We start from the raw sequence: 27,164 nt of genomic DNA, 5'->3' as shown, positions 1-27,164 counted from the left end.
TATGGTACACCCACCTCAGCTCTCTTTTGGCTATTATTTGGATGAAACATCATTTTTCCATTATTTCACTCTCAACTTTTCTGTGTGTCTATGTGTGTTTAAATCTAAAGTGAGTCTCCTATAGACAGTATATAGTTGGATCATATTTTTAAATCCATTCTGCTCATCTCTGTCTTTTGATTAGATTGCTTAATCCATTTACATTTAATTACTGAGGAGGGACTTCTGCCATTTTGCTGTTTTCTATATGCCATAGCCTTTTTGTTCATTTCCTCCATTGCTACCTTCTTTTGTGTTTTGTTGATTTTTGTATTGAAATATTTTTATTCCCTTCTCATTTCCTTATGTGTAAATTTTATAGATATTTTCTTTGTGGTTATTATGGAGATTACTTTTAACATTCTAAAGTTATAATAGTCTAATTTGAATTTATACCAGCTTAATTCCAATAGCATACAAAACTCTTTTGTACACCTCTATTTCCCTTCTTTTATATTATTGATGTTAGAGATTACATCTTTGTATACTGTGTACCCAATAACATACATTAATAATCAGTTTTATGCATTTGTCTTTAAATCATGTAGGAAATAAAAAGCAGAGTTATAAACAAAATTAAAATGACTCTAGTCCTTATAATTGTTCATGTATTTACCTTTAACTAGGTACCTTTACTTTTTTTTTCCTTTACTTTTATCTTTTATTTCTTTATGTGGTTTTGAGTTACTATCTAGTTTTCTTTCATGTCAATCTGAAGGACTTCTAGCATTTTATACAGGGCAGGGTCTAATTATAATGAAATCCCTCAGGTTTTGTTTTTGGTGGTGATCTGGGGATGTCTCAATTTCTCCACCATTTGTGAAGGGCACTTTTGGTAGAGCTAGAATTCTCAGTTGATAGGTTCCCCCCAGCACTTTGAATAGATCAACCCACTGCCTTCGGGTGTCCAGGGTTTCTGATGAAAAATCAGATGATAATCCTAATGATGATCCACTGTATGTGACAAGATCCTTCTCTCTTACTGCTTTCAAGATTCTTTTTTGTCTTTTAGCAGTTTGATTATGTGTCTTGGTGGTGTTCTTTTTCAATTTATACTTTTAGCAGTTTGATTATGTGTCTTGGTGGTGTTCTTTTTCAATTTATACTACTCGGGAGTTTGTTGAGCTTGGATTTGTAGATTCATTAATTGATTCCAATTTGGGAAGTTTTCAGCCACCATTTCTTCAAAAAATTCTTTTTTCCTGTCTCTTATCCTTTTGAGATTCTGCCTTAGAGTGTGTATATTGGCCCACTTGATAGAGTTTGATAAAGTCCCTAAGCTGTTTACTTTTCCTCTTGTTTTTATTTCAGTTCCTGACTTGGTAATTTCAATTGTCGTAATATTCAAATTCACTGATTTTTTTCTTCTGTTAGCTCAGTTTTGATTTTGAACCTCTACAGTGCATTTGCCACTTCAATTATTATGCTTATCACCTTCAGAATTTTTTGGTGGGGCTTCTTTTTTATAATTTGTATTTTGTTACTGAGATTCTTATTTTGTTCATACATTTGGTCCCTGTTTTTGTGCATGTCTTTCCTTTAGCTCTCTTAGCATCTTTAAGATAGTTGTTTTAGTCTTGGTTTAGTACATGTGGCCTTCCTTAGGTATATTTTCTATTGACTTACTTCATTCTTTTGAATGGGGCATAGTTTCCGATTTTTTTATATGCCTTGTGACTTGTTGAAAAGTGGACATTTTAATCTTTTGTTTAAAGATTTTATTTATTTATGAGAGAGAGAGAGAGAGAGAGAGAGAGGCAGAGGGAGAAGCAGGCCCCATGCAGGAGGAAGTCTGACGTGGGACTCGATCCCAGGACTCCAGGATCAGGCCCTGGGCTGAAGGCGGCGCTAAACCACTGAGCTACCCGGACTGCCCTGGACATTTTAATCTTAAAATATGTTAACTCTGGAAATAAAATTCTCCCCCTTCCCCAGGGATGGCTGTTTTTTTTTTTTTATTGTTATGGGGTGTCTGTGTCAGAGATCAGCGTAAGTTACATGTTTAAGGTGTTCTAAGGCCTTTTCTAAGTCTGTATCTTTTCCTAGTTATACATGGTAGCTTTCTAAATTCTCTATATATGTGGTTGGTTTTAAATGTCAAAACAAATGTGGTTCTTTTTACATCTGGAAGCTGCTTTTATTGGTGAAGGTTGGAAAAATTGTGGCTAACTTCTAATCTGGCACCTCAGCATTCAGAGTAACAATCCATGATCAGAACACAGAACTCCAGTATTTGGAGGATAAGTTCCCAAATGCCTATCCTGGCTCCAGCAAGACACTCAGCAATTCATGTTATTGACCGTACAGCTGCTTCCATGAGGCAAAGGGCCAGGGGAGACTTGTAAGCCACTATGGGCTGATAGCTGAATTTAACTGCAATTTACCAGCCCAGCTGTACTCTAGAAGTTCCAAGTGCTCAAAAACCTCTAGAGTTCCAAAATATTCACTGCCAGTACAGTTGTACAGGTGAAAAGATGAATTCCTAGTGCTGCCTACTTTACCACCTTCCTTTTCTTTACTATAAACTTTCTTTTTTTACTATAAACTTTCTAATCTTTCTAATACATTATTTATGAATTTATATTTCAGATTTACTCAGGGATGGCTTTGGGGACAATCCCCTTTTCTACTGCCTGATTGCAGAAGTACACAGTCAACAAAAACCATCAGGTAAAATAAATCTGCTTCTTCCAATTTAATCTGTAGTATACTTTCTCTACCCTGAAAATGAACAGTTTGATAGTATAGACTTACTATTTAATAGAGTAGGAGAGTATGAGTACATAAATTCATTTTTTTAAGAAAGAAAATGTGTGGTATATACTTGTATATGCATAGGAAAAAATTTGGAAGAATATACATTGTTAAAAGATGGCTTATCTTTTTAGGATTGTGTTATATGGGACTTAAACCTACATTATATATTTTCATATTGTTTGACATTTTGTCCAGTAAGCTTTTATTACTTTAATACTTAAAAAAAACTCTAAGATATTCAATTTTAGAGGAAAGACCACTCAATGATTCAAAGCCTTAGCCTCATTGTACCCTCTCTTCCCTCTTCTAGGCAAAGTGACTGTTGGATTTGCCATGTACTACTTTACATACGACCCCTGGATTGGCAAGTTACTTTACCTAGAGGATTTTTATGTCATACAAGCTTACCGAGGTCAAGCTACACTTAAATTATTACTTATAGTTTAAAAATTAAAATGGCATATTTTAAGGATAGGGCTTCAGTATAAATATGGTATTTAAGTTAGTTAATATAACTCACTTCTATTTCATGAGCCTGATCATTATCCTAGTTATCCTTGCATATGGTAAAAACTCAACCACAGATTTGGAAAGGACTTTCCATTAGTTCCTATAAAGGCCTGAATAAGCCAAATTATCACAGCTATCCTTTTTTTAAAGATTTTATTTATCTATTCATGAGAGACACAGAGAGAGGCAGGCAGAGACATAGGCAGAGGGAGAAGCAGGCTCCATGCAGGGAGCCCGATGTGGGACTCGATCCCGGGACTATGGGATCATGCCCTGAGCCGAAGGCAGACGCTCAACCACTGAGCCACCCAGGCATCCCAGCTATCCTTTTTTTAAAAAAAGGATTTTATTTATTTGGAGAGTGAGAGCACACAAGCAGGGGAATGGGCAGAGGAAGAGGGAAAACCAGGCTTCCCACTGAGGAGGGAGCCCAACACAGGGCTCAATCCCAGGACCCTGGGACCATGACCTGAGCCATAGGCAGAAGCCCAATCTACTGATTCACCCAGGTGCCCTGTAGCTATCCTTTTATCTTTAAAAGAAATGCATTTATGTTTTAGCCTGTTTTGTCTGAAAGTGAGTAAGAAATATATTATGATAGTGACAGTGACTCATTTCTGCTTCATCAATCTTTAAATCCAAAATCTCTTCTATTACCTTTGGAACCCTATTACAATTTGGAGGAAGATATTAAAAATGTTAATGAGTTGAGTTACAACACAAGCTCTTAATATATAACAGCCAGATACATGTGTTTTTTAAAAAGATTTTATTTATTTATTCATGAGAGACACAGAAAGGCAGAGACAGTCAGAGAAAGAAGCAGGCTCTGTGCAGGGCACCCAATGTGGGACTCAATCCCAGGACACCAGAATCACACACTGAGTGGAAGGCAGAGGCTCAACCACTGAGCCACCCAGGCTCCCTGATATAGGGTTTATATTTTACTTAAGATTAAAGCAAATAAATTTGTTAAGTGGATTTTTTAAACATGGTTCATTTTCCATTATATATTTTAAAAGGTCTAGGTATTGGAGCTGAAATGCTGAAGAGATTAAGTCAGGTATGTATTATATTTAGTAAAGATATTCTATATGTTATCATTATCTTCATTAAATATTTAAGAGTGTAAATTAGATAATTTATCCCACCTTCTGAACATAACCTCAAAATATTTCTTTATTCCAATTAAAATAGATCTTCAAATCAGATATTCATATGGATTATATTTAAATTATATTTAATAAAAAATTGATTTCTACATAGTCCACAACCACACTATACACCACTTTGCTATAAAGCAGAGACAAGCAAGAGGGATATTAGAAGGCAATATTACCCATAAAATAGGTCCATGGTATGAATATAAGAATAGCATAAAAATCACTTCTGGTAAGTGGGGAGTAGTTGGAGCCTCCTAAGCTCATTTTGTCACAGGGATACAACTAGAAAACAGCCATATCTGTGGAACCAACCCAGAAAATGACCCCAAACTCTAGCAGAACAGACATTCCAGTTAATCAAGGAGAGGATGCCACATCAATAAGGGTAAGAGAGGGACACCTGGGTGGCTCAGTGGTTGAGCCCCTGCCTTTGGCTCAGGGCGTGATCCTGGCATCCAGGATCTAGTCCCATATCAGGCTCCCTCCCTCTGCCTATGTCTCTGCCCTCTCTCTCTGTATCTCTCATGAATAAATAAATTAATCTTTAAAAAATGGTAGGAGAGGCATAGAGAAGGTCAATAACCAAATTCCTGGGGAGACTAATCACAAAAGGGAAGGACGCCTCAAGCACATAGAAGGAAGAGGATCAGACTCCACCCCAGGCAGCCCAGGCATGGGGGATCTGCATTGGAGACAAGTACCCATAACATTTGGCTTTGAAAACCAAGGGGGTTAACTTCCTAAGTTTTTATAACCACCTAGGCTTAACTACAGGAACTTTTTTTTTTAATTGGAGTTCGATTTGCCAACATATAGTATAACACCCAGTGCTTATCCCATCAAGTGCCCCCCTCAGTGCCCATCATCCAGTCACCCCATCCCCCTGCCCACCTCCCCTTCCACTACCCCTTGTTCATTTCCCAGAGTTAGGAGCCTCTGATGTTTTGTCATCCTCTCTAATTTTCCCCACTCATTTTCTCTCCTTTCCACTATAATCCAGGAACTTTAAAAATCAGTGGGTTTAGCACTGAGAGTGAGAGGACAGTAAGAAATAGAGTCCCCATTCTTAAAGAGACAGTATAACAAACAATCCTGCCAAGATACAGCATAGAAGCAGCAGTATGAAAAATACCTAGGATATCCAATATTTATTTACAAATCTCAGAATATGTGCTGGAAGAGCAGGGATCTTTAGGTCACTACTTTAAGAATAAAAGAGCTGGTGGTAGCCATTTCTCTCCTCCCCCACTCCCTACCTCACAGCCTATATAGCTGGATACTTGTGGGAAACAGGGGGTATGCTGCACCTACCTTGTTAATACTGTGCATCCCACCCCACATTCTCCTTTGGATCCCTTCCATCCAATCCACCCCACTCAGCAAGAGTCCCTCCAAAATAGCTCCTGTCAGGTCTTATTCAAGCAGCTCTGGCAGTGACCTGCACCAGTCCAAAATGACTCCTGCCCTTAGGAAAGGGATAGATAATCACACATATCAGTTTGACTGTAGCCCTAGCAGCCAAACCTTATAACTGGCAGTGCAGAGAGAGTGCCCTGATCAGCAGGGGGTCTGCAGGACCAGTATATGGACTGGGGCAGGCATCTGATATGATAACTGGTTCCATCCACCAACAAAAAACTCTCAGAGGAAGCATGGGGAGAGATTCCTGCAGTTTGGGGTCACTGCAACCATGGCACATTGGGGGCAGGCATTTGGTTTGCCAGCCCTGTCTAATAGGAAAAGCCTCTCAAGGTCCAAGACAGGAAGAGCACCCTGCAGGTTGGTGCTACCACAACGCTTATGAGCAAACTGGGAATAGCATCTGATTTGTTTGCAGCCTCTGCCTACCAACATAAGCCTCTTCGGAGACAACACAAGAAAAGCACTCTGCAGTCTGGTATGGCTTCTGCCCTAGCAAACTGGGCTTAAGACAGACATTTGACCTGATTGTTGTCAATGCCCAACTATAAGCCTACAGCCACAAAATGGCCCCTTAACAGCATAGGACCAAATATGGCCCACAATAATCAAAGCAGGTCACTGCAGCCAACTGGACTTAAAGCAAATGAGGCTTAGCCACAATAGGGCACACAAAAACCACATAGAAGATACTGATGAAACACCTGGTTCTGGTGAACAGGGGGCACAGTGCTGCAAGGCACCATAGGACCTCTTTTTTGTAAGGCCACTACATTCAAGACAGTATAGAGACATAACTGATTTCCCTAAGACATATAAACAAACATAGGGAGTTAGACAAAATAAGAGGAATATATCCCAAATGAAAGACCAGTATAAAACCACAGCAAAAGAGCTAAATGAAATGGATATAAGCAAGATACCTGATAATATATTTAAACTAATGGTCATAGAGATACTGGACTTGAGAAAAGTGGAAAATCTCAGGGAAACTTTCCACAAAGAAATAGAAAACAAAAAAGAACCAATGAGATGAGTAATTCAATAATTGAAATGAAAAATAGACTATAGGGAATCAATAGATTAGAGGAGACAGAAGAACAGATCAGTGAGCTAAAAGAATAATGGAAAGCAATAAAGCTGAACAGGAAAAAGAAAAAAAATAATTAAAAATGAGAATATGTTTAGGGAACTCAGTGACGTTATCAAATCTAATAAAATTCACATTATACAGATCTCAAAAAGAGAAAAGAGAAGGAGACAAAACATTTATTTGAAGAAATAATAGCTGAAAACTTCCCTAATCTGGGAAGGAAATAGATATTCAGATCCAGGAGGCACAGAGTCCCCAAGAAAATCAACCCAAGGAGATTCATACCAATACATATAATTATTAAAGTAGCAAAATAGTAGTGATAGAGAATTTTAAAAGTAGTAAGAGAAAAGTTATATACAAGGGAAATCCCATAAGGCTGTCAGCTGATTTTTTAGCAGAAACTTTGCAGGCCAGGAAGAAGTGGCATGATATGTTCAGAGATGAAAGGAAAAAACCTGCAACCAAGAATACTCATTTCATGGCTATCCAGCAAGGCTATCATTCAGAATAGAAGTAGAGAGAGAGTTTCCCAAACAAAAAAGAAAGCAGTTCATCATGACTAAACCATCCTTAGAAGAAACATTAAAGGGTATTCTTTGGGAAGAAAACATGATAATCAGGAGTTAAGAAATTATGAAAGGAAAGAAACTCCACAGTTAAATGCAAACAAAATAAAAGCCATAGATAAATCATTTATAGAACTACTATGGAGGTTAAAATGCAAAAGGAGTAAGACCAAGTGTATCTATAAATATAAAAGGATCCACAAAATGAAAGGACATGAAGTAGGGCATATTATACACAAAATGTGGGAGGCTTAATTGATCATCAAATTAATATAAACTGCTATGATATATGTTTGTTATTAGAAACCACAAATCATTCATCTGTCGATGGACATCAGGCACTTGATAGGATAAACACTGGGTGTTATATGCTGGCAAATCAAACTTCAATAAAAGAAAATATATAGAAATCAAAAAGAAACCACAAATCAAAAATATCTATGTAGAGTATCATGTCATCGGTGAAGAGGGAGAGTTTGACTTCTTCTTTGCCAATTTGAATGCCTTTAATGCCTTTTTGTTGTCTGATTGCTGAGGCTAGGACTTCCAGTATTATGTTGAACAGCAGTGGTGAGAGTGGACATCCCTGTCTTGTTCCTGATCTTAGGGGAAAGGCTCCCAGTGCTTCCCCATTGAGAATGATATTTGCTGTGGGCTTTTCATAGATGGCTTTTAAGATGTCGAGGAATGTTCCCTCTATCCCTACACTGTGAAGAGTTTTGATCAGGAATGGATGCTGTATTTTGTCAAATGCTTTCTCTGCATCTAATGAGAGGATCATATGGTTCTTGGTTTTTCTCTTGCTGATATGATGAATCACATTGATTGTTTTACGGGTGTTGAACCAGCCTTGTGTCCCAGGGATAAATCCTACTTGATCACTTGCCATCAGGGAGATACAAATCAAAACCACAATGAGATACCACCTCACACCAGTGAGAATGGGGCAAATTAACAAGACAGGAAACAACAAATGTTGGAGAGGATGCGGAGAAAAGGGAACCCTCTTACACTGTTGGTGGGAATGTGAACTGGTGCAACCACTCTGGAAAACTGTGTTGGAGGTTCCTCAAACAGTTAAAAATATACCTGCCCTACGACCCAGCAATTGCACTGTTGGGGATTTACCCCAAAGATACAAATGCAATGAAATGCCGGGACACCTGCACCCCGATGTTTATAGCAGCAATGGCCACGATAGCCAAACTGTGGAAGGAGCCTCGGTGTCCAACGAAAGATGAATGGATAAAGATGTGGTTTATGTATACAATGGAATATTACTCAGCTATTAGAAATGACAAATACCCACCATTTGCTTCAACGTGGATGGAACTGGAGGGTATTATGCTGAGTGAAGTAAGTCAGTCGGAGAAGGACAAACATTATATGTTCTCATTCATTTGGGGAATATAAATAATAGTGAAAGGGAATAGAAGGGAAGGGAGAAGAAATGTGTGGGAAATATCAGAAAGGGAGACAGAGCGTAAGGACTGCTAACTCTGGGAAACGAACTAGGGGTGGTGGAAGGGGAGGAGGGCGGGGGGTGGGAGTGAATGGGTGACGGGCACTGGGGGTTATTCTGTATGTTAGTAAATTGAACACCAATAAAAAATAAATTAAAAACAAAACAAAACAAAAAAATATCTAATACATATACAAAAAATTAAGAGAAAGGAACACAAACATATCACTATAAAAAGCTATCAAAGACAAGGAAAGAGCAAGAGAAAAAATAGAGAACTACAAAAATACATATAAAACAAGTAACAAATAGCAACAAGTACATACCTATCAATAATTACTTTGAATGTAAATGAACTAAATGCTCTGGTCAAAAGACACAGAGTCACTGAATGGATATAGAACATAAAGACTCCTAACTCTGGGAAACGAACTAGGGGTGGTGGAAGGGGAGGAGGGCAGGGGTGGGGGTGAATGGGTGACGGGCACTGAGGGGGGCACTTGACGGGATGAGCACTAGGTGTTATTCTGTATGTTGGCAAATTGAACACCAATAAAAAATAAATTTATTATAAAAAATAATAAAAAAATTTTAAAAAAGAAAAAAAAAGAAGCAAACCCCATTGATAAGCTGCCTACAGGAGCCTCCCTTCAGAACTAAAGGTACATGCAAATGGAAAGTGACAGAGTGGAAAGATATTTACCATGCAAATGGAAGTGAAAAGAAAGCTGGGGTACCAATACTTAGACAAAATAAACATTAAAACAAAAACTAACAGGAGACAAAGAAGAACATTACATGATTACAAAAGGAACAATCCAACAAGGGGATATAATCATTGTAAATATGCATCCAATATAGGAGCACCTACATACATAAAGCAACTATTAACAGACATAAAGGAAAGAACTGACATTAATACAATGATAGTAGGGGACTATAACCCTCAGTTACATCAATGGATACATCACCCAGACAGAAAATCAAGGAAACCGTAGCTTTGAATGAAACACTGGAACAGATGGATCTAAAAGATATACTCAGAGCAATCCATCCCCGAATAGTGTAATACACATTATTTTCAAGTGTATATGGAATGTTCTCCAGAACAGATCACAGGTTAGGCCACAAAACAAGTCTCTATAAACTTAAAACGACTGAAATCTATCATGAATCTTTCTGAGCACAATGATATGAAAACAGAAATCAAACACAAGAAAAGAATCTGGAATGAATACAAGTACATGGAGGCTAAATAACATGCTATTAAACAATGAATGGGTCAACCAAGAAATCAAAGGGGAAATAAAAAGAATACATAGAGACAAATGAAAATGAAAACATAACAATCCAAAATCTTTGGGATCCAGCAAAGCTGCTTTAAGAAAGAAGATTATAGGGATCCCTGGGTGGCGCAGCGGTTTAGCGCCTGCCTTTGGCCCAGGGCGCGATCCTGGAGACCCGGGATCAAATCCCGCGTCGGGCTCCCTGCATGGAGCCTGCTTCTCCCTCTGCCTGTGTCTCTGCCTCTCTCTCTCTCTCTCTGTGACTATCATGAATAAATAAATAAAATCTTTAAAAAAAAAAGAAAGAAGATTATGGCAATATAGATCTACCTGATAAACTAAAAAAAAGCTCCAATAAAGAACCTAACGTTACACATAAAGGATATACAGAAAAAACAAGGGCCAAAGCCAGTAGAAAGAAGGGAATAATAAAGATTATAGCAGGAATCAATGAAATAGAGACTAGAAAAGAAAAAAAAAACTATAGAGCAGATCAATGAAACCAGGAGCTAGTTATTTGAAAAGATCAACAAAATTGATAAACCTTTATCCAGATTGATCAAAAATAGGAGAGGACTCAAAATCAGAAATGAAGAAGAAATAACTCAAAAATACTAAGGATTATAAGAGAATATTATGAAAAATTTTATAGCAACAAATTGGACAACCTGGAAGAAATGGATAAATTCCTAAAAATATATGACCTTCCAAAACTGAATCCGGAAGACAAAGAAAATTTGAATAGACTGATCACTTGCAGTAAATTTGAATCAGCAATCAAAAACCTCCAAACAAAAGTTAGGACCAGATGGCATCACAGGTGAATTTTACCAGACATTTAAAGACAATTTAACATCTTTTATTCTCAAACTATTTCAAAAAATGGAAGGAAAGATTCCAAATTCATTCTACAAAGACAGCACTACCATGATTTCAAAACCAGATAAAGACACTACAAAACAAGAAAACTAAAGGCAGTGTCTCTGATGAACATAGATGTAAAAATCATCACAAAATATTAGCAAACCAAATCCAACTATTCACTTAAAAATTATTTCCTATGATCAAATGGGATTTATTCCATGGATGCAAGGGTGGTTTAATATTCACAAAACAATGTGATACATCACATCAACAAGAGAAAGGATAAAAACCATTTGATCATCTCAATAGTTGCAGCAAAAACATTTAACAAAGTACGACATCCATTCATGACAAAAACTGTGCAGAGTAGGTCTAGAGGAAACATACCTCAACACAATAAAGGCCATATAGGAAAATCCAACAATTAACAGCATACTAAATGGTGAAAAACAGAGCTTTTCCCCTACAATCAGGAACAAGATGAGACTGTCCACTCTTACCACTGTTATTCAACATCATACTGCAAGTCCTAGCACTGCAATCAGACAAGAAAAAGAAATAAAAGGCATCTGACTTGGTAAAGAAGAAGCAAATGACAGGATACTGTATGTAGAAAACCATAAAGACTTTAGCAAAAACTACGAGAACTGTTAAATGAATTCAGTAAAGTCACAGGATACAAAACTAATATATGAAAATCTGTTGCATTTTAATACACTAATAAAGAAGTAAAAAGAGAAATTAAGAAGACAACTGCATTGATAATTGGACTAAAAACTGTAAGATATCTAGAAATAAACTTAATCAAGGAGGTGAGTAATCTGTGCTCTAAAAACTATAAACCACTGATAAAAGAAACTGAAGATGATACAAACAAATAGAAAGGGATTCCATGCTCATGGAGTGGAAGAACCATATTCTTAAAATGTCCATACTTTCCAAAGCAATCTACAACTTTAATGCAATCCTCATCAAACTACCAACTCATTTTTCACAGAACTAGAATAAATGATCCTAAAGTATGTATGGAATCAAGACACTGAATACCCAAAGAAATCTCTAAAATGAACAAAACTGGAGGTAACACAATCCCAAATTTGAAGATATATTACAAAATAATGAAAACTGTCTAGTACTGGCACAAAAATAGACACATAGATCAATGGAACAGAAGAGTCCAAAAATAAACCCATGCTTTTATGGTCACTTAATCTATGACAAAGAAGGCAAAGAACATGCAATGGAAAAGACAGTGTCGGGATCCCTGGGTGGCGTAGCGGTTTGGCGCCTGCCTTCGGCCCAGGGCGCGATCCTGGAGACCCGGGATCGAATCCCACGTCGGGCTCCTGGTGCATGGAGCCTGCTTCTCCCTCTGCCTGTGAATCTGCCTCTCTCTCTCTCTGTGACTATCATAAATAAATAAAAGAAAAAAATATTAAAAAAAAAGGAAAAGACAGTGTCTTCAACAAATGGTGTTGGAAAACAGGACAGCTAAGTACATCATGAAACTTGACCACTTTCTTACATCATACACAGAAATAAACTCAAAATGAATTGAAGATCTAAATGAGAGACCCAAAACTATAATTCCTAGAAGAAAACATAAGCAGTAGTTTCATTGACATCAGCCATAGAAACATTTTTTTTTTTATGTTTCTGAGATGAGAAACATTTTCTCATCTGGCAAAGGAAACAAAAAAAATATACTACTGAGACTATAGCAAAATAAAATCCTTTTAGATAGGAAAGGAAACTATCAGCAAAACAAAAAGGATACCTACTGAATGGGGGAAGATATTTGCAAATGATAGCTCTAATACCAGGTTCATATCTAAAATAATGTAAGAGCTTATACAACCCAGTACAAAAAAGAAAAAAAAATCTATTAAAAAGCAGTCAGAGGATCTGAATAGACATTTTTCCAAAGAATACAGATGGCCAACAGACACATGAAAAGATGCTCAACATCATTCATCATTAGGAAAATGCAAATTAAAACTAGGATGAGGGCAGCCCCGGTGGCTCAGCAGTTTAGTGCTGCCTTCAGCCCGGGGTGTGATTCTGGAGACCCGGGATCGAGTCCCACGTCGGGCTCCCTGCATGGAGCCTGCTTCTCCCTCTGCCTATGTCCCTGCCTCTCTCTGTGTGTCTCTCATGAATAAATAAATAAAATCTTTAAAAAAAAAAACTAGGATGACCTCTCACTTTATATCTGTCAGACTGGCTAAAATCAAAAATATAAGAAATACCAAGTGTTGGCAAGAATATTGAAAAAAAAGGAACCCTCCCTCGTTTACTGTTGTTGAGAATGCCCATTTCATGATTGGATTGTTTGTTTCTTTGGTGTTGAGTTTAATAAGTTCTTTATAGATCTTGGAAACTAGCCCTTTATCTGATATGTCATTTGCAAATATCTTCTCCCATTCTGTACGTTGTCTTTTAGTTTTGTTGACTGTATCCTTTGCTGTGCAAAAGCTTCTTATCTTGATGAAGTCCCAATAGTTCATTTTTGCTTTTGTTTCTTTTGCCTTCGTGGATGTATCTTGCAAGAAGTTACTGTGGCCGAGTTCAAAAAGGGTGTTGCCTGTGTTCTTCTCTAGGATTTTGATGGAATCTTGTCTCACATTTAGATCTTTCATCCATTTTGAGTTTATCTTTGTGTATGGTGAAAGAGAGTGGTCTAGTTTCATTCTTCTGCATGTGGATGTCCAATTTTCCCAGCACCATTTATTGAAGAGACGGTCTTTCTTCCAATGGATAGTCTTTCCTCCTTTATCGAATATTAGTTGACCATAAAGTTCAGGGTCCACTTCTGGGTTCTCTGTTCTGTTCCACTGATCTCTGTGTCTGTTTTTGTGCCAGGACCACACTGTCTTGATGACCACAGCTTTGTAGTACAACCTGAAATCTGGCATTGTGATGCCCCCAGATATGGTTTTCTTTTTTAAAATTCCCCTGGCTATTCGGGGTCTTTTCTGATTCCACACAAATCTTAAAATAATTTGTTCTAACTCTCTGAAGAAAGTCCATGGTATTTTGATAGGGATTGCATTAAACGTGTATATTGCCCTGGGTAACATTGACATTTTCACAATATTAATTCTGCCAATCCATGAGCATGGAATATTTTGCCATCTCTTTGTGTCTTCCTCAATTTCTTTCAGAAGTGTTCTATAGTTTTGAGGGTATAGATCCTTTACATCTTTGGTTAGGTTTATTCCTAGGTATCTTATGCTTTTGGGTGCAATTGTAAATGGGATTGACTCCTTAATTTCTCTTTCTTCAGTCTCATTGTTAGTGTATAGAAATGCCACTGATTTCTGGGCATTGATTTTGTATCCTGCCACGCTACCGAATTGCTGTATGAGTTCTAGCAATCTTGGGGTGGAGACTTTTGGGTTTTCTATGTAGAGTATCATGTCATCGGCGAAGAGGGAGAGTTTGACTCATTCTCAATGGGGAAGCACTGGGAGCCTTTCCCCTAAGATCAGGAACAAGATAGGGATGTCCACTCTCACCGCTGCTATTCGACATAGTACTGGAAGTCCTAGGCTCAGCAATCAGACAACAAAAAGACATTAAAGGCATTCAAATTGTTGTTGAGAATGCAAAGTAGTGCAGCCACTGTGGAAAACAGTATAGGGATTTAAAAATTTAAAAACAGAATTACCACATGATACAGTAATTCCACTACTGAGTATTTACCTAAGGAAGTTGAAAATACTAATTCAAAGAGATATATGCACCCCTATGTCTACTGTAGCATTATTTATAATAGCCAAGCAATGGAAGCAACCCATGTGTTCAACAGATAAATGGATAAGAAGATGTGGTATGTATATTTACATATATATACATACACACAATGGAATATTACGGAGACATAAAAATAATGATATGTTTCCATTTGCAACAACATGGATGTACCCAGAGGGTATAATTCTTAGTGAAATTCAGCCAGAGAAAGACAAATACTTTGTAATTTCATTCATATGTGGAATTTAAGAGATAAAATTAATGAACAAAGAAAAAAAGTCAAACAGAACAACACTCTTAAATACAGAGAACAAACTGGTTGTTGCCAGAGGGGAGGTGGGTGGGTGGGGATGGGTGAAATAGATAAAGGGAATTAAGAGTGGACTTAACTTGATGAGCATGAGAAATATATAGAACCACTGAATCATTATACTGTACACCTGAAACTAATATAACACTATGTTAATCATACTTGAATTGAAAAAAACATAGTATAAAAATAAGATCCTTTTGTAATTTGGAAATGCATATGAAATTTTAGGAACTTTTTCTATAGAATAAAGGAAAAAAACTGTATTGGATTTCTAGAAAAACCAATTAGTAGACTTTGCAAATCATTTCTGTACTTTTCAAAGAAAATTTCTTATAGTTTTAGAGAAGTCCAAGAGTTAACTATTATATTATTATTTGGAAGTATACATAGTGCATTGCATGTAGACCTTTAATAAAATAAATGTATTAATGAAGACTATGCTTTCAAGTAAAAGTAATCTCTATTTGTTTTTAAACAGATAGCCATCAGAAGCCAGTGTAACTGCATGCACTTTCTTGTTGTCATTTGGAACCAAGCTTCTATTGACTACTACACTCGTCGAGGAGCTTTAGACCTTTCATCTGAGGAGGGCTGGCATCTGTTCAGATTTAACAGAGAAGAACTCATGGATATGGCAAAGGAAGGCTGAAAGAGGATTCATCTCAATTTGTCCCAACATATGCTCCAACATTTGAATGTCACCTGAGTCCAACAGCAGTTTGACTTTGAGTGTTGTACAATACAGCAAGTGATCAAACTCTGGTTTGAGCAGATTTTTTACTTTGAAACAGATTTGGCAGATACAATCAACTTGCCTTTTTCCAAACTAATATACTAATAACTAGTAGCATAGCTGATGATCCAAAAGAGTAGATAAACCAAGAATCACTTTATAGTTGGTGTTAGTATATTTTTTACCTACCATATCTCACTAAATTTAAAATGTTTATATTTTCACATCTTAACACAGCTAAAATTGGAATAATGATCAAGTGGTATCACTTTTTTCTTAGAGGTAAATAATGTATCTTAGATTTGATGAAATATGGATTCATTTGATTATAAACAGATCTGAGGTACAAAAAATTCTATATGCATATATTTCTTTCCTCTCTGGTAGAAATATAAGCCCTATGATAGAATTATAATTCCTTTTATATCCTGTGTTGCAACTAGCATAGAACATGTGGGTTCCTACTGTGTACCAGGTATTTCATGAGCATAAATAAAAGCTACACAAAAATGATTCAGTCATACCCACAAGGAGTCTTGTCTGTGAAAAGTACTTAACTAGTTTTAGTTTTATAATAAATTGGTTGGGTTGTCACAGCTATAAACACCAAGTGTAAGGGAATGTAGAATAGAGAACATTTAAATCCTACCTTGGAGGACTGAGAAAGGTGACACTGTAATTGGGTTTGAAGGATGAGTAGGAAGTTGGAATATGGAACAGAAAAAAATTCTAAGAGGAAATACCAGCATAGGCAGAAAAAACAACTTAAAATAACAAAGCATGTTCAAAGAGCAAGTGATATGTCATAGATAAAATATAATGTACATTGGCAGTAAGGTGGGAAAGGAGAGGGAAGATAGGATTAAAGTTGAATTGGGATCATAAGGGCCTTGTATGTCATGCTTGGGAGTCTTGTTTTAACTGTTTAGGCAGTTATGCGCCACTGAAGATTTCAGAGAGCCAACTAACTATATGGTTTTTAGAAAGGCAGTATGTCATAACATGTCAGATGGGTTATAAGAATAGGGTAGTGGACACTATGTTAGCTGAAGCTCAACACTCATTCCATATTCCTTACTCCTTGCCTTCCTTACCATAGAAAAAATATGATTTGCAAATTTTCCTTGAGCTAAGGTGGCTACATGGTAAGCTCTGGTTAAGATATAGACAAGAATTCTGAGAGGGGCTCTAAGAAAGCATTTACTTTTCTGATAATAGAGGGTCAGAAGCATATAGCAGAATTTGTCCTAATTTCTTCCTACTTTGAATGTGCATGTATTCCTCAGAGGAACAACAGCGATTTTGTGACCATGAGATGACAAATTCACATACTAAAGAACAGAATGGAAAGAGAAAATGTTTAGGTCCTTGATGGCACTAATGAGCTACTGAATGAACCCTGTATTAATTCTGGACATTAAGTAGACTCTTATTCACTGTTAACTGGTTTACTGCTACCTGCAAACAGAACATATTCTGAAGTGACAGAAAACAAGGTTGATGGAGGGCAGCTGGAGGGCTACCCTAATAATTCAGGAAGGTAATGATGAAAACTTGAATGGAAGCATGGATTAGGAAAGAGTATAAAAGGTAGGGCAGATTTAAAAAACAGAAATAAGAGAGAGGTAGAGGCAATTTAGTTTTAGGCATATTAACACTGGGGATATTGATGGGATGTAAGGTAGATTGAATAATAAATAATTAGAAAATAGGTCTACAGCTCTAAAGAAATATCGTAGCTGGACATATAAATGGTAAGGAAATACAAATGTTGGCTAAAGTCAGTAAAGTATTTTGAATGAAAATGAGAGAGCATACAGAATGAGAAAAGATGACTAGGAATGCAACTAGAAGAGCTATAGTATTTTGATTCAGAGCAAGAGAAGAATGAAGAATGACAGAGCAAAGGGAGGAGTGAGTTTCAAGGAGGGAGTGTTTGAAAGTCAATAATTACAGAAAATTCAAATAGGTATAGAGGCCAGGGAGTCAGCAGAAAGTTGGAGAGGAATCAAAAGTGAGGAAGTATGGAACTGACACTTCTTTTTTTATCAAGTATGGCAATCATAGGACAGAGAAAGTGAAGACAGCTTGAGAGAAAGAGGCAGAGTTAAGGAAAGGTTTTTTTGTTACTTTATTTGTTTATTTATTTATTTATTTGTTTGTTTATTTATTTATTGTTTTTATAGCTCGGTATAGTTTTATTTTTATTTTTTGCTGCAAACCTATTTTTTGTATTGGAGTTCAATTTGCCAATATATAGCATAACACCCAGTGCTCATCCCATCAAGTTACTATTTTTAGACAAAAAAGATCAGAAGCTATTTAGAGATTGAGGAAAAGAAATGAATGAAAAGAGAAACCAAAGACTAGATTAAACAGGATAGAATATGGTACTGGAAAACATGGGAAAGAATGAGATCAGGAACACAAGCACTAGCCTTAGACAAGGGGGATGCATGACTGAAGAGGTAAGTCTTGAAGGTAGAAGGGAAAGGCTGAAAATGGTCATGTCTAGCTTGAGAATAAAAGGTCTGTAATACTTCTCCTGGGGAACAGAATAGGAAACCACCTAAGGGAACCAGTAGGATTTCTAAGCAGCATTGGAGTCCCTTGTAGAATATGGTCCTCTTAAATAGTTAGAAGTGTTTTTGGACATTTAAGAGGAGTTGACATTAATAAAACAAAGAGACAAAGCCAACCCACATGTCATAAAATATGGATATTTTATTCCAGTTCTGAGGGATGAAAAAAAAAAGCAGAGGAACACATCCTTCTATACACCATTCTAATTTAGCTAACAATAATTTGAAAAATCTAAAGCAAATATGTATATGTATCTGTATAAATATTTATATATACACATACATATTTCATCAGTATTTATATATTTACTCTATTTTTGTTTTTTTTAATAAACACTCTTAAAAATTATCAAATGCATCCCAAAACTTCTACTTCTGCCTCTTCATCAACCATTTAATATTGTTTGGATTAAATTTACAGTTTGTGTTTTAACCCCTTATGTGACTGGTCAAACTGTACATTGTATCAGATGTGAGGGAAAAACTTTTGTTTAAAAGTTATATCCTAAAAAAAAGTGATACTTTTTGTGTCACAGTTACCCTTTACATGATTTTTTTCATCATTATTTTCAACTTCACACATCTTGCAGTTCTCTATGCAGACTATTTCAGCTTCTAGTGCTGTACATATCTACATCTTCTGGATGGGACTGCCCGTGATCCATGAGCTTGGGGTCAGGCATAAACTGTGTAGCACCTGATAAAGTATTAAAATGAAAAAAATTAGTCACTCATTAAACAAATGTATTGTTGGTACTGGGAATACAGCAGTGAACAACAGATAAAAATTTCTGTCAATATGGACCTAACATTTAAGTTTGGAAACATAGACAATAAATTAAGTAAAAGATTATCAGATGGTGGTAAGTGCTATGAAAAATAAATAAATAAAACAGGAAGGGTGTTAGACCTTTGAGTGATTTGCAATTTTAAACAGGGTGGCCTTCAAAAAAAAGGTGGTAACTGAGCAAAGAACTGAAGGAGGTGCGGGCGTGAGCCCTGTAGATATCAGAGGAAAATGCCTTGCAAGGCTAATGGACCTGAGGCATATATGAGGAACCACAAAATGGTCAGTATGGACGGAACAGAACAGGTACAATGTGATGGTGGGTACAGTGAGAGTGATAGGAGACATGATCAGAAAACAATAGAAGTCTAAACCACATAGGTCTATGGTAAGGTGTTCTCTTTTAATGTAGAGAAGTGACATGATGTTTTATTTTTTTTTAAAGATCACTCTTATCTGTAGGGAGAAGAGACTACAAGGAAATAAGGGTGGAAGCAGGGAGACCAGTAGCAGTGGTGGTGGTAAAAAGGGACTGGATTCTGTATAACTTCTGAAGGTGGAATGGGCAGGATTTCCTAAGTGGATTGAATATGCTTGTGTGAGGGAGACTCTGAGAAACTGGAAGGATGGAGTTGACGTTTACTACTATAGGGAAAAATGTGGGAGAAGCATGTTTGGGGGAAGGCAAGTCAAGTATGAAGTTTTGGATGTGTTAAATCTACATTGTTAACTAAACATCTGAGTACAAATGTTGAGTAATCTGTTGGATATGTAAGTCTCTAGAGCTCAGGAGAGGACTTGGCTGCTTTATAAATGTTATGGTACTAACTTATATTTGGCATTTAAAATTATGGGACTATGAGATCATCTAGAGTATCAGAGAAGAGGTCCAAGGAATGAGTCCTTTGGATACTCCAATATTTTGAATTTAAGAAAATTAAAAGAACGTATCAATTAGGCTGAGAAGAACAGCCAGTCAGTAAAATGAGAGAACCAAGAGGAAGTAGAATCCCACAAGCCAAGTGAAGAGATTTATTTCAAGGAAGAGGGAGTAATCACCTGTGTTAAAAGTTACTGATGGATTACATACAATGGAGATTGAAAATGGACTGGATTTGACAATGTGTGGATCACTGGTGATCATGATAAACTGATAGTGTGCCAGGCAGGATACTACATTATTTTCATCTATTATCTCACATTACCACCATGATATAAATAATATTTTTATATTATCTTTGTTTTCCAGATAAGGACATTTTAATTTACAGAGGTTAAGAAAATGACCAATCTCACTTAGCTGATAAATGGAGCCAGGATTGAACCCAGATAAGTCTGATTCCCTAACACAACAACTCTGACTCTTGTAAAATGGGTGTTAGAGTAATAAAAATGTTACACAATTTTAGTATTCAGTGTAATAATATATACAAAGTGTTGCATATAATAATACCCTGTGTATGGTAAGGCAAGAAACAACTATTTTAATGTTTACTTTGTGATGTAAGATTAAAAATATTTTTTTCAGAAATCTTTTTAAGTGCTTTTCAAAATCTGATTTAAAATAATTTATATTTGGAAACATATCTTTTTTTCCATAGAGGAATTTAATTTCCAGTTTTATGATGAAAACAAAGGGGAGAAATGGATTTACACACAATGATTTATGCCTCTTTAGAAACTTTTTCTATTTCATAAATTGTGATCTATCTGTAACTTCACTATCATATATATTTTAAAAAACCTAGATCATAAGTAATCACTATCCATACCTAATAATAGTTCACCATAGGATAGAAATTCTTTCTTTTTTTAGGATAGAAATTCTTAATATGGGGCCTCTTTAGTGGGGGGGGGGTGTCTGTGGATAGAATTCATGTGTCTATGAATTTAAATGTAGGAAATTGACCTTTATTTTCATTAACCTCAGACTGAAAATGAACATTTTCTTCAATAATGAGTGTAGGCAACAAATCACAGTAGTATTAGCGGGACCTTAGATTTTGTCACTTACAGAAATCACAAATATTTTCATATTATGCTGCACTTGCAAATATCTTGAAACATTTACACTTATCACTACTTCAAAACTATGGCTTTATTAGATCTGTTAGGTACTGTTTTTTAAAACATTTAAAGAAGGACATGTCTCTCTCTCTGTGACTATCATAAATAAATAAATAAAAATTAAAAAAAATATATTAAAAAAAAGGGGATCCCTGGGTGGCGCAGCGGTTTAGTGCCTGCCTTTGGCCCAGGGTGTGATCCTGGAGACCCGGGATCGAATCCCACATCGGGCTCCCGGTGCATGGAGCCTGCTTCTCCCTCTGCCTGTGTCTCTGTCTCTCTCTCTCTCTCTCTGTGACTATCATAAATAAATAAATAAAAATTTAAAAAAAAATATTAAAGAAGGACATGTATTGCCATGTATTTTGTTTTATCAACTTAAAAGCATTATTCTGAGAAGAGGTCCATCACAAAGAGGTTAAGAAATTGGTTCTGCCTGCTCTTTTCTTTACCACCACCTGGTGGAAGACTTTGTTCAGTACAAGTGAAAAGTACTAGGAAATAGTTTTCTTCTTTATCAAACATACTATAGTAAGCATATAACAAATAACTATTTTATATAAGTCTGAATGTGCCTAATTTGCTTAACAATGCCAATCAGTTGACTAAGTTCTCTAACACTTCTACTTACTTCCTTATACATTTTCTTGTCCAAAGTCTAGTTAGTAAAACTTCAGCTCACCCAAATTTGAAATATACTCCTTTGCCTTTAGACCTCTACCTTTCAAAATGTGTTGAAAGGCTTCAGAATTTTAAATTATCTATAGCTTATGTTAGAAATTATTAACTAGAGGAATATGCATAGAGAATTACCTGTGGAGCTTTACCTATAATCCACCTGCTTAGAGGCCTCACCTCTGGAGATTCTAATTTGTAATTCTTAGGTAGAGTGAATTTTAGAAAACAAACAATTCTAGTAAGTGTAGCATGGATCCCTCTCATTTAGAACCACTCAGCCTAGGTCATTTGTTTTCTGCCTTTTAAAAAAGATTCACCTCCTGCTTTCCTGAGTAATTAAGGATTACATCTTTCCTCTTAGAAATTTCTTCACCCAGGATGCCTGGGTGGCTCAGCAGTTTAGCGACTGCCTTCGGCCCAGAGCGTGATCCTGTAGTCCCAGGATGGAGTCACATATCAGGCTCCCTGCATGGAGCCCGCTTCTGTGTGTGTGTGTGTGTCTCATGAATAAATAAATAAAACCTTAAAAATAAAAAGAAATTTCTGCACCCCTTGAGCTGATCAAGGGCTCTGTGTTCTCCCAAAGGATTAGTCACAATAAAACTCTTCTTGAATCTCAATCTCCTAACCCATTAGAATGCTTTTCTTTGCACTTTATCATATTTTTAGTCTTGCATAAAAAGCTGGTGTTATCTCATTGTGATGAGCATCGGGTGTTGTATAGAAGTGTTGAATCACTATAGTACACCTGAAACTAGTATTACACTGTATGTTAACTACTGGAATTTAAATAAAAACTTAAAAGCTGGTGTTACAAAAAACAGGAAAGAATAAAGATATTTTAAATTATAAAATAACGGTTAAGATATTGTCTTAAATAGCCATTAGGTGCTATCTCGTCACAATAATTTAGTTCACACATTATCTCATTTATATTTTGAGCAAGTTAGATACAAAAAATGGGACAGATCATTAATAAATTTCTGTGTGAAATTAGGGTTGTTAAAAATTCTATTTTTGTTTCTTTGTATAAAGTTGAGATGATATTCAGCTTATAGGTTATTGAAATACTTAAAGATACTAGTCATTGCGATTTACTCTCTCACACTTTGTTGTATTCTTTTCATTCTTCTTTCTCTCTGTGATTAATTTTGGCTATATTCTATTTACTTGTATTTGAGTTTATTACTTCCTGTTCTCTTTCATGTAGTCGGCTGTTAAATCCATCCAATGAGTCTTTAATTTCAGGTACTATATTTTTCACTTCTAGAATATCCACTTGATTTTTTAAATAGATTCCAATTTCTGTGAAAGTCTCCAGTTTTCATCTTTACTTGTTCATGTTTTCTATTTAACATATTAATTATAGTTACTTTACAGTCCTTTTCTACAATCTTCAATATTTAGGTCACCTGTGGGGCCAGCTGTTATTTTGTTGTCGGTCACATCTTCTTGCTTCTTTGCATAACTAATATATTGTTTGTTTACATGGTGAACACTGTATATAAAAGAACCATAGAAACTCCAGATGATATCTTCTACCAGGGAGAGGACCCTTTTCTTCTTTAGGAAGGGTAAGGTGCTTATCATCTTAATCTAATCAGATACTGAGCTGAGTTGAAGTCTTAGTAAGAGTCACTCAAATTGGTTCTTCTCTTTTCCTCAGCTATAGCAAACTTGAAAGGTGCTGACTGAGAGCCTGATGAGTTTCTGTTTCCCTTGCTCTGAAAGACTAGGAAATTTGGTTTTGCCCTTCAGATGTTTGGAGCCTGCTTATTTAGTCTCCTGTCCCATATTCAGTCTCCTGTGTCCTGGCAAATATTATAAAGGTTAGATGAGTCATGCATTTATGGCACACATCATCCTTCTAAAAGAAGTACCAGCAATCTTTTTCTGCAATGGGCCAGAGAGTAAATATTTTGACTTTGTAAACCATAAAGTTTGCTTTGCAACTGCTCAACTTTGCCACTGTAGTATGAAGGCAGCCAAAGACAATACATAATACATAAATCAATGAGTGTAGCTGTATTCCAATAAAACATTATTTATAGATATTAATATTTGAATTTCACATGATGTTCTCTTGTCACAAAATACTTTGTTTTCAACCATTTAAACCATGTAGAAACTATTCTTGGCTTGTGAAATTTACAAAAATAGATGGTGAGCCAGATTTGGCACAAAGGCCATAGTCAGCCAACCTCTTCAGAGGGACATTAATCCTGTGAGAAAATGTGAGAGATTTCATTCTGCTTTCACCAGATTTCAAAGAGGTCCATGACACCAAATTCCCAAATTTGTTATTCCTAAAAACATAATTTTCATTATAAATATATATGAATGACAGAGAACTACCAAACTCATATTAAGAGCCACAATATCTAACTGTATAATATTCCTAACATATTCTGTATGTCTAGGCTCTCTAGCTAAATAGTGTGCTCTCACAGCTTACTTAATAGAAATACTTCTTTATTAGCAAAATGGCTAACTACTTTGAGCAAATGATATTTTCTAATATTCTTTGAGAATTTAACATGTGATTGACATTGTATTTTGTGTTTTACATGCAAAATCTTATTTAGTCCTCAGAACTATGTGAGAAAAACATTATTGTTATCCCCCTTTTATGGATTAGAAGACTAACTTGAGATATTAGATAATTTGTCCCAAGTAAGAAAACAAGCAAATGTTGGATCTAGGATTCACTTCCAGGTCTTATTCTTAAATTTGTGCTCGTAATAACTACTGTTTTCCATGTCTTGGACCTTTGAGATTGCATGTAAAATGTGGAAATGACAAATCCCAGAAGTATTCTGTATAATTGATTCTGAATGATATATGATAAAGCTGAATAGTACTGGCATATTTCTCTCCTCTACATATGAACTTAGAATGATTTTCATATGCCACATTATCTGTGACAAGAGGGTAAAGCATTCCAGAATAGAGATGTGTGAAGAAAAAACATTGGCTAGTGATGGTTTGGTACCACTGTTAAGCTGTAACATGTTTCATTTCCACAAAGTTATTCTTTAATTGACAGATATTTCAAAAACTGACAGGATATATTAAATACTTGTGGGAGTATAGTGAACTGTGGATTATCAGTGAGCGTCTAAAGTTTGCAAACCATTCTAGAACAGAGAGAGGGGAAGATGGTGCAGAGTAGGAAAACCCTAGGTTCACCCTGTCCCATGAATAAAACTAGATAACTATCAAATCACCCTAAATCACAGAAATTGATTTGAAGACTAGCAGAACAAACTCTACAGCTAAGGGCAGAGAGGCGGCCACATCAAAGAAAGTAAAAGGAGTGGAGACTAACGTTTGGGAGAAAAACAGATGATGGCTGCTATGGTGGGCAGGGAGCTACAGTTTTGGAGAACGGTGACAGACAAACACACAGGGGAGCACACAGGGAAAACAAATCCCCATACCAACAGGCTTGGAAAGTGAGAGGGGCCAAATTTCAGAAGTGCTTGCAACCACTGTGGCTTAAAGCCTGAGTTCTATAGGTCAGTGGCGTGTCTTGGGGAGAGCCCAAAAGCATTGGTGCTGCTCTTGGAGAGAAGGCAGAGCAAACAGCCTGTGGATATATAGTATAGAAACAGTGATCTAAAGAGTACCTGGGGGAAGAATACAGTGGACTATCAAATAATACAGTTATATGTAGATTACATACAAAACTGATGGTAATGACATCTGATGAATGAATTCAGTTCATTTCAGAGCATGTCCCAAAAGTAGCATCCACAGAGAGATATTTCCAGGAACAAAAGAACTGGCAGGCACCACTTACTTTCCCAGCCCCTTAACATAAACACAGGGCCATCTGCAGGAACCAGCACAGCCCCCACAATCACTACCTAACTTGCTTACACCAAGCCATGCCCCTCCTAGTCACACTTATGTCAGTCCCAGTGCAAAGGGCCCCTTCATGCAGAAGACCAGCCCAAACCCCTGTCCAAACATGTCTCCCAACCAGGGAGATCTGCAGGGGCCTTGGTTCTCTAAGTGGTGGCGACAGGTCCCATTTCAAAAGCAGACCTGAGCACACCTAGTTAAAACACACCACATTCAGGCTAATGACAAAATACTGCCCACAACAGGCAAAGCAAATCTCTGTAAGCAACTGCCCTAAAGACTAAAGTGGATAGGACACAATAATAGAGCACATGCAGCACATATTAGAGACATTCCTGGAAGCACCAGACACTGGGGAATAGAGAACACTACACTAGATGGCACTATATGATACTTCCTTCTTAAGGCCATTATCCTTAAGAACATGAACATGAGACACAGCTGACTTTCCTAAACCAGAGAAGCAGGCACAGAGACTCAGACAGAAGGAAAAGACAGAGCAATTTGTCTTAAACTAAAGAACAGGATAAGACCATAAACAGATATTTAAGTGAAACAGACATAAAGTAACATGCCTAATAGAGAATTTAAATTAAAGATCGAAAGGATATTCATTGGAATTGAAGAAACAGAGGAAGACATCAATGAGACTTTTAAAACAGACACAAGGAATAAGAGTAGAGATGTAGGGCTTAGTAAACAAAATGAGAAACACATTTGATGGAATGAACACCATGCTGGAAGGAGAGGAATGAATTAATGATCTAGAAGACAGAATAATGGAAAGTAATCAACATGAAAAAAAATTATACCAAACAAGAAGAGACTTAGAGAACTTAATGACTCCATCAAATTTAATATTCACATTATAGGAGTCCCAGAAGTAGAAGAGAAAAGGGGACAGAAAATTTATTTCAGAGATAATAAATGAAAGCTTCCCTAATCTGGGGAAGGAAACAGATCTAGTAGGCACAGAGAATTCCCCAACAAAATTGACAAAAGTAGATCCACATCAAGACATATGAGAATTAAATGTCAAAGTACAGTGATAAAGAACAAAAAAATAAAGCAGCAAGACATAAGTAGACAGTTATATACAAAGGAAACATAATTAGGGATGCCTGGGTGGCTCAGCGGTTGAGCATCTGCCTTTAGCTCAGGGTATGATCCTGAATCCTGGGATTGAGTACCACATCAGGGTCCCTGCGAGGAGCCTGCT

General features: G+C 36.5%; 2 protein-coding genes across 15 annotated transcripts in view; one reads left to right on the top strand and one right to left on the bottom strand.

Moving 5' to 3' along the window:
* Positions 1-15,988, top strand: part of SATL1 (spermidine/spermine N1-acetyl transferase like 1) — a 28,489-nt gene extending 12,501 nt beyond the window's left edge. Inside the window, exons 3-6 of one of the 4 annotated variants that reach the window (XM_025431837.3) lie at positions 2,629-2,709; positions 3,107-3,160; positions 4,329-4,369; positions 15,710-15,988. In XM_025431837.3, coding sequence (XP_025287622.1) covers positions 2,629-2,709; positions 3,107-3,160; positions 4,329-4,369; positions 15,710-15,880 — 347 coding nt within the window. In that variant the 3' untranslated portion in view covers positions 15,881-15,988. Of the gene's footprint in view, positions 1-2,628; positions 2,710-3,106; positions 3,209-4,328; positions 4,370-15,709 lie in introns of all 4 variants that reach the window. The other 3 variants (XM_025431836.3, XM_025431838.3, XM_025431839.3) reach the window with 3 other exon arrangements.
* Positions 1-27,164, bottom strand: part of APOOL (apolipoprotein O like) — a 240,886-nt gene that overhangs the window by 119,496 nt on the left and 94,226 nt on the right. For 2 of the 11 annotated variants that reach the window (XM_025431843.3, XM_025431840.3), the window contains one exon: positions 18,669-19,243. The exons of 8 other annotated variants lie outside the window; for them this stretch is intronic. In XM_025431843.3, the coding sequence (XP_025287628.1) occupies positions 19,155-19,243 (89 nt within the window). In that variant the 3' untranslated portion in view covers positions 18,669-19,154. Of the gene's footprint in view, positions 1-18,668; positions 19,244-23,836; positions 23,890-27,164 lie in introns of those variants that run through there. One more of the 11 variants, XM_049107867.1, reaches the window with a different exon arrangement.

This window comes from Canis lupus, chromosome X, assembly GCF_003254725.2.
Source record: "Canis lupus dingo isolate Sandy chromosome X, ASM325472v2, whole genome shotgun sequence".
NCBI lineage: Eukaryota > Metazoa > Chordata > Mammalia > Carnivora > Canidae > Canis > Canis lupus.
This window is presented reverse-complemented; position numbering and strand designations above follow the sequence as displayed.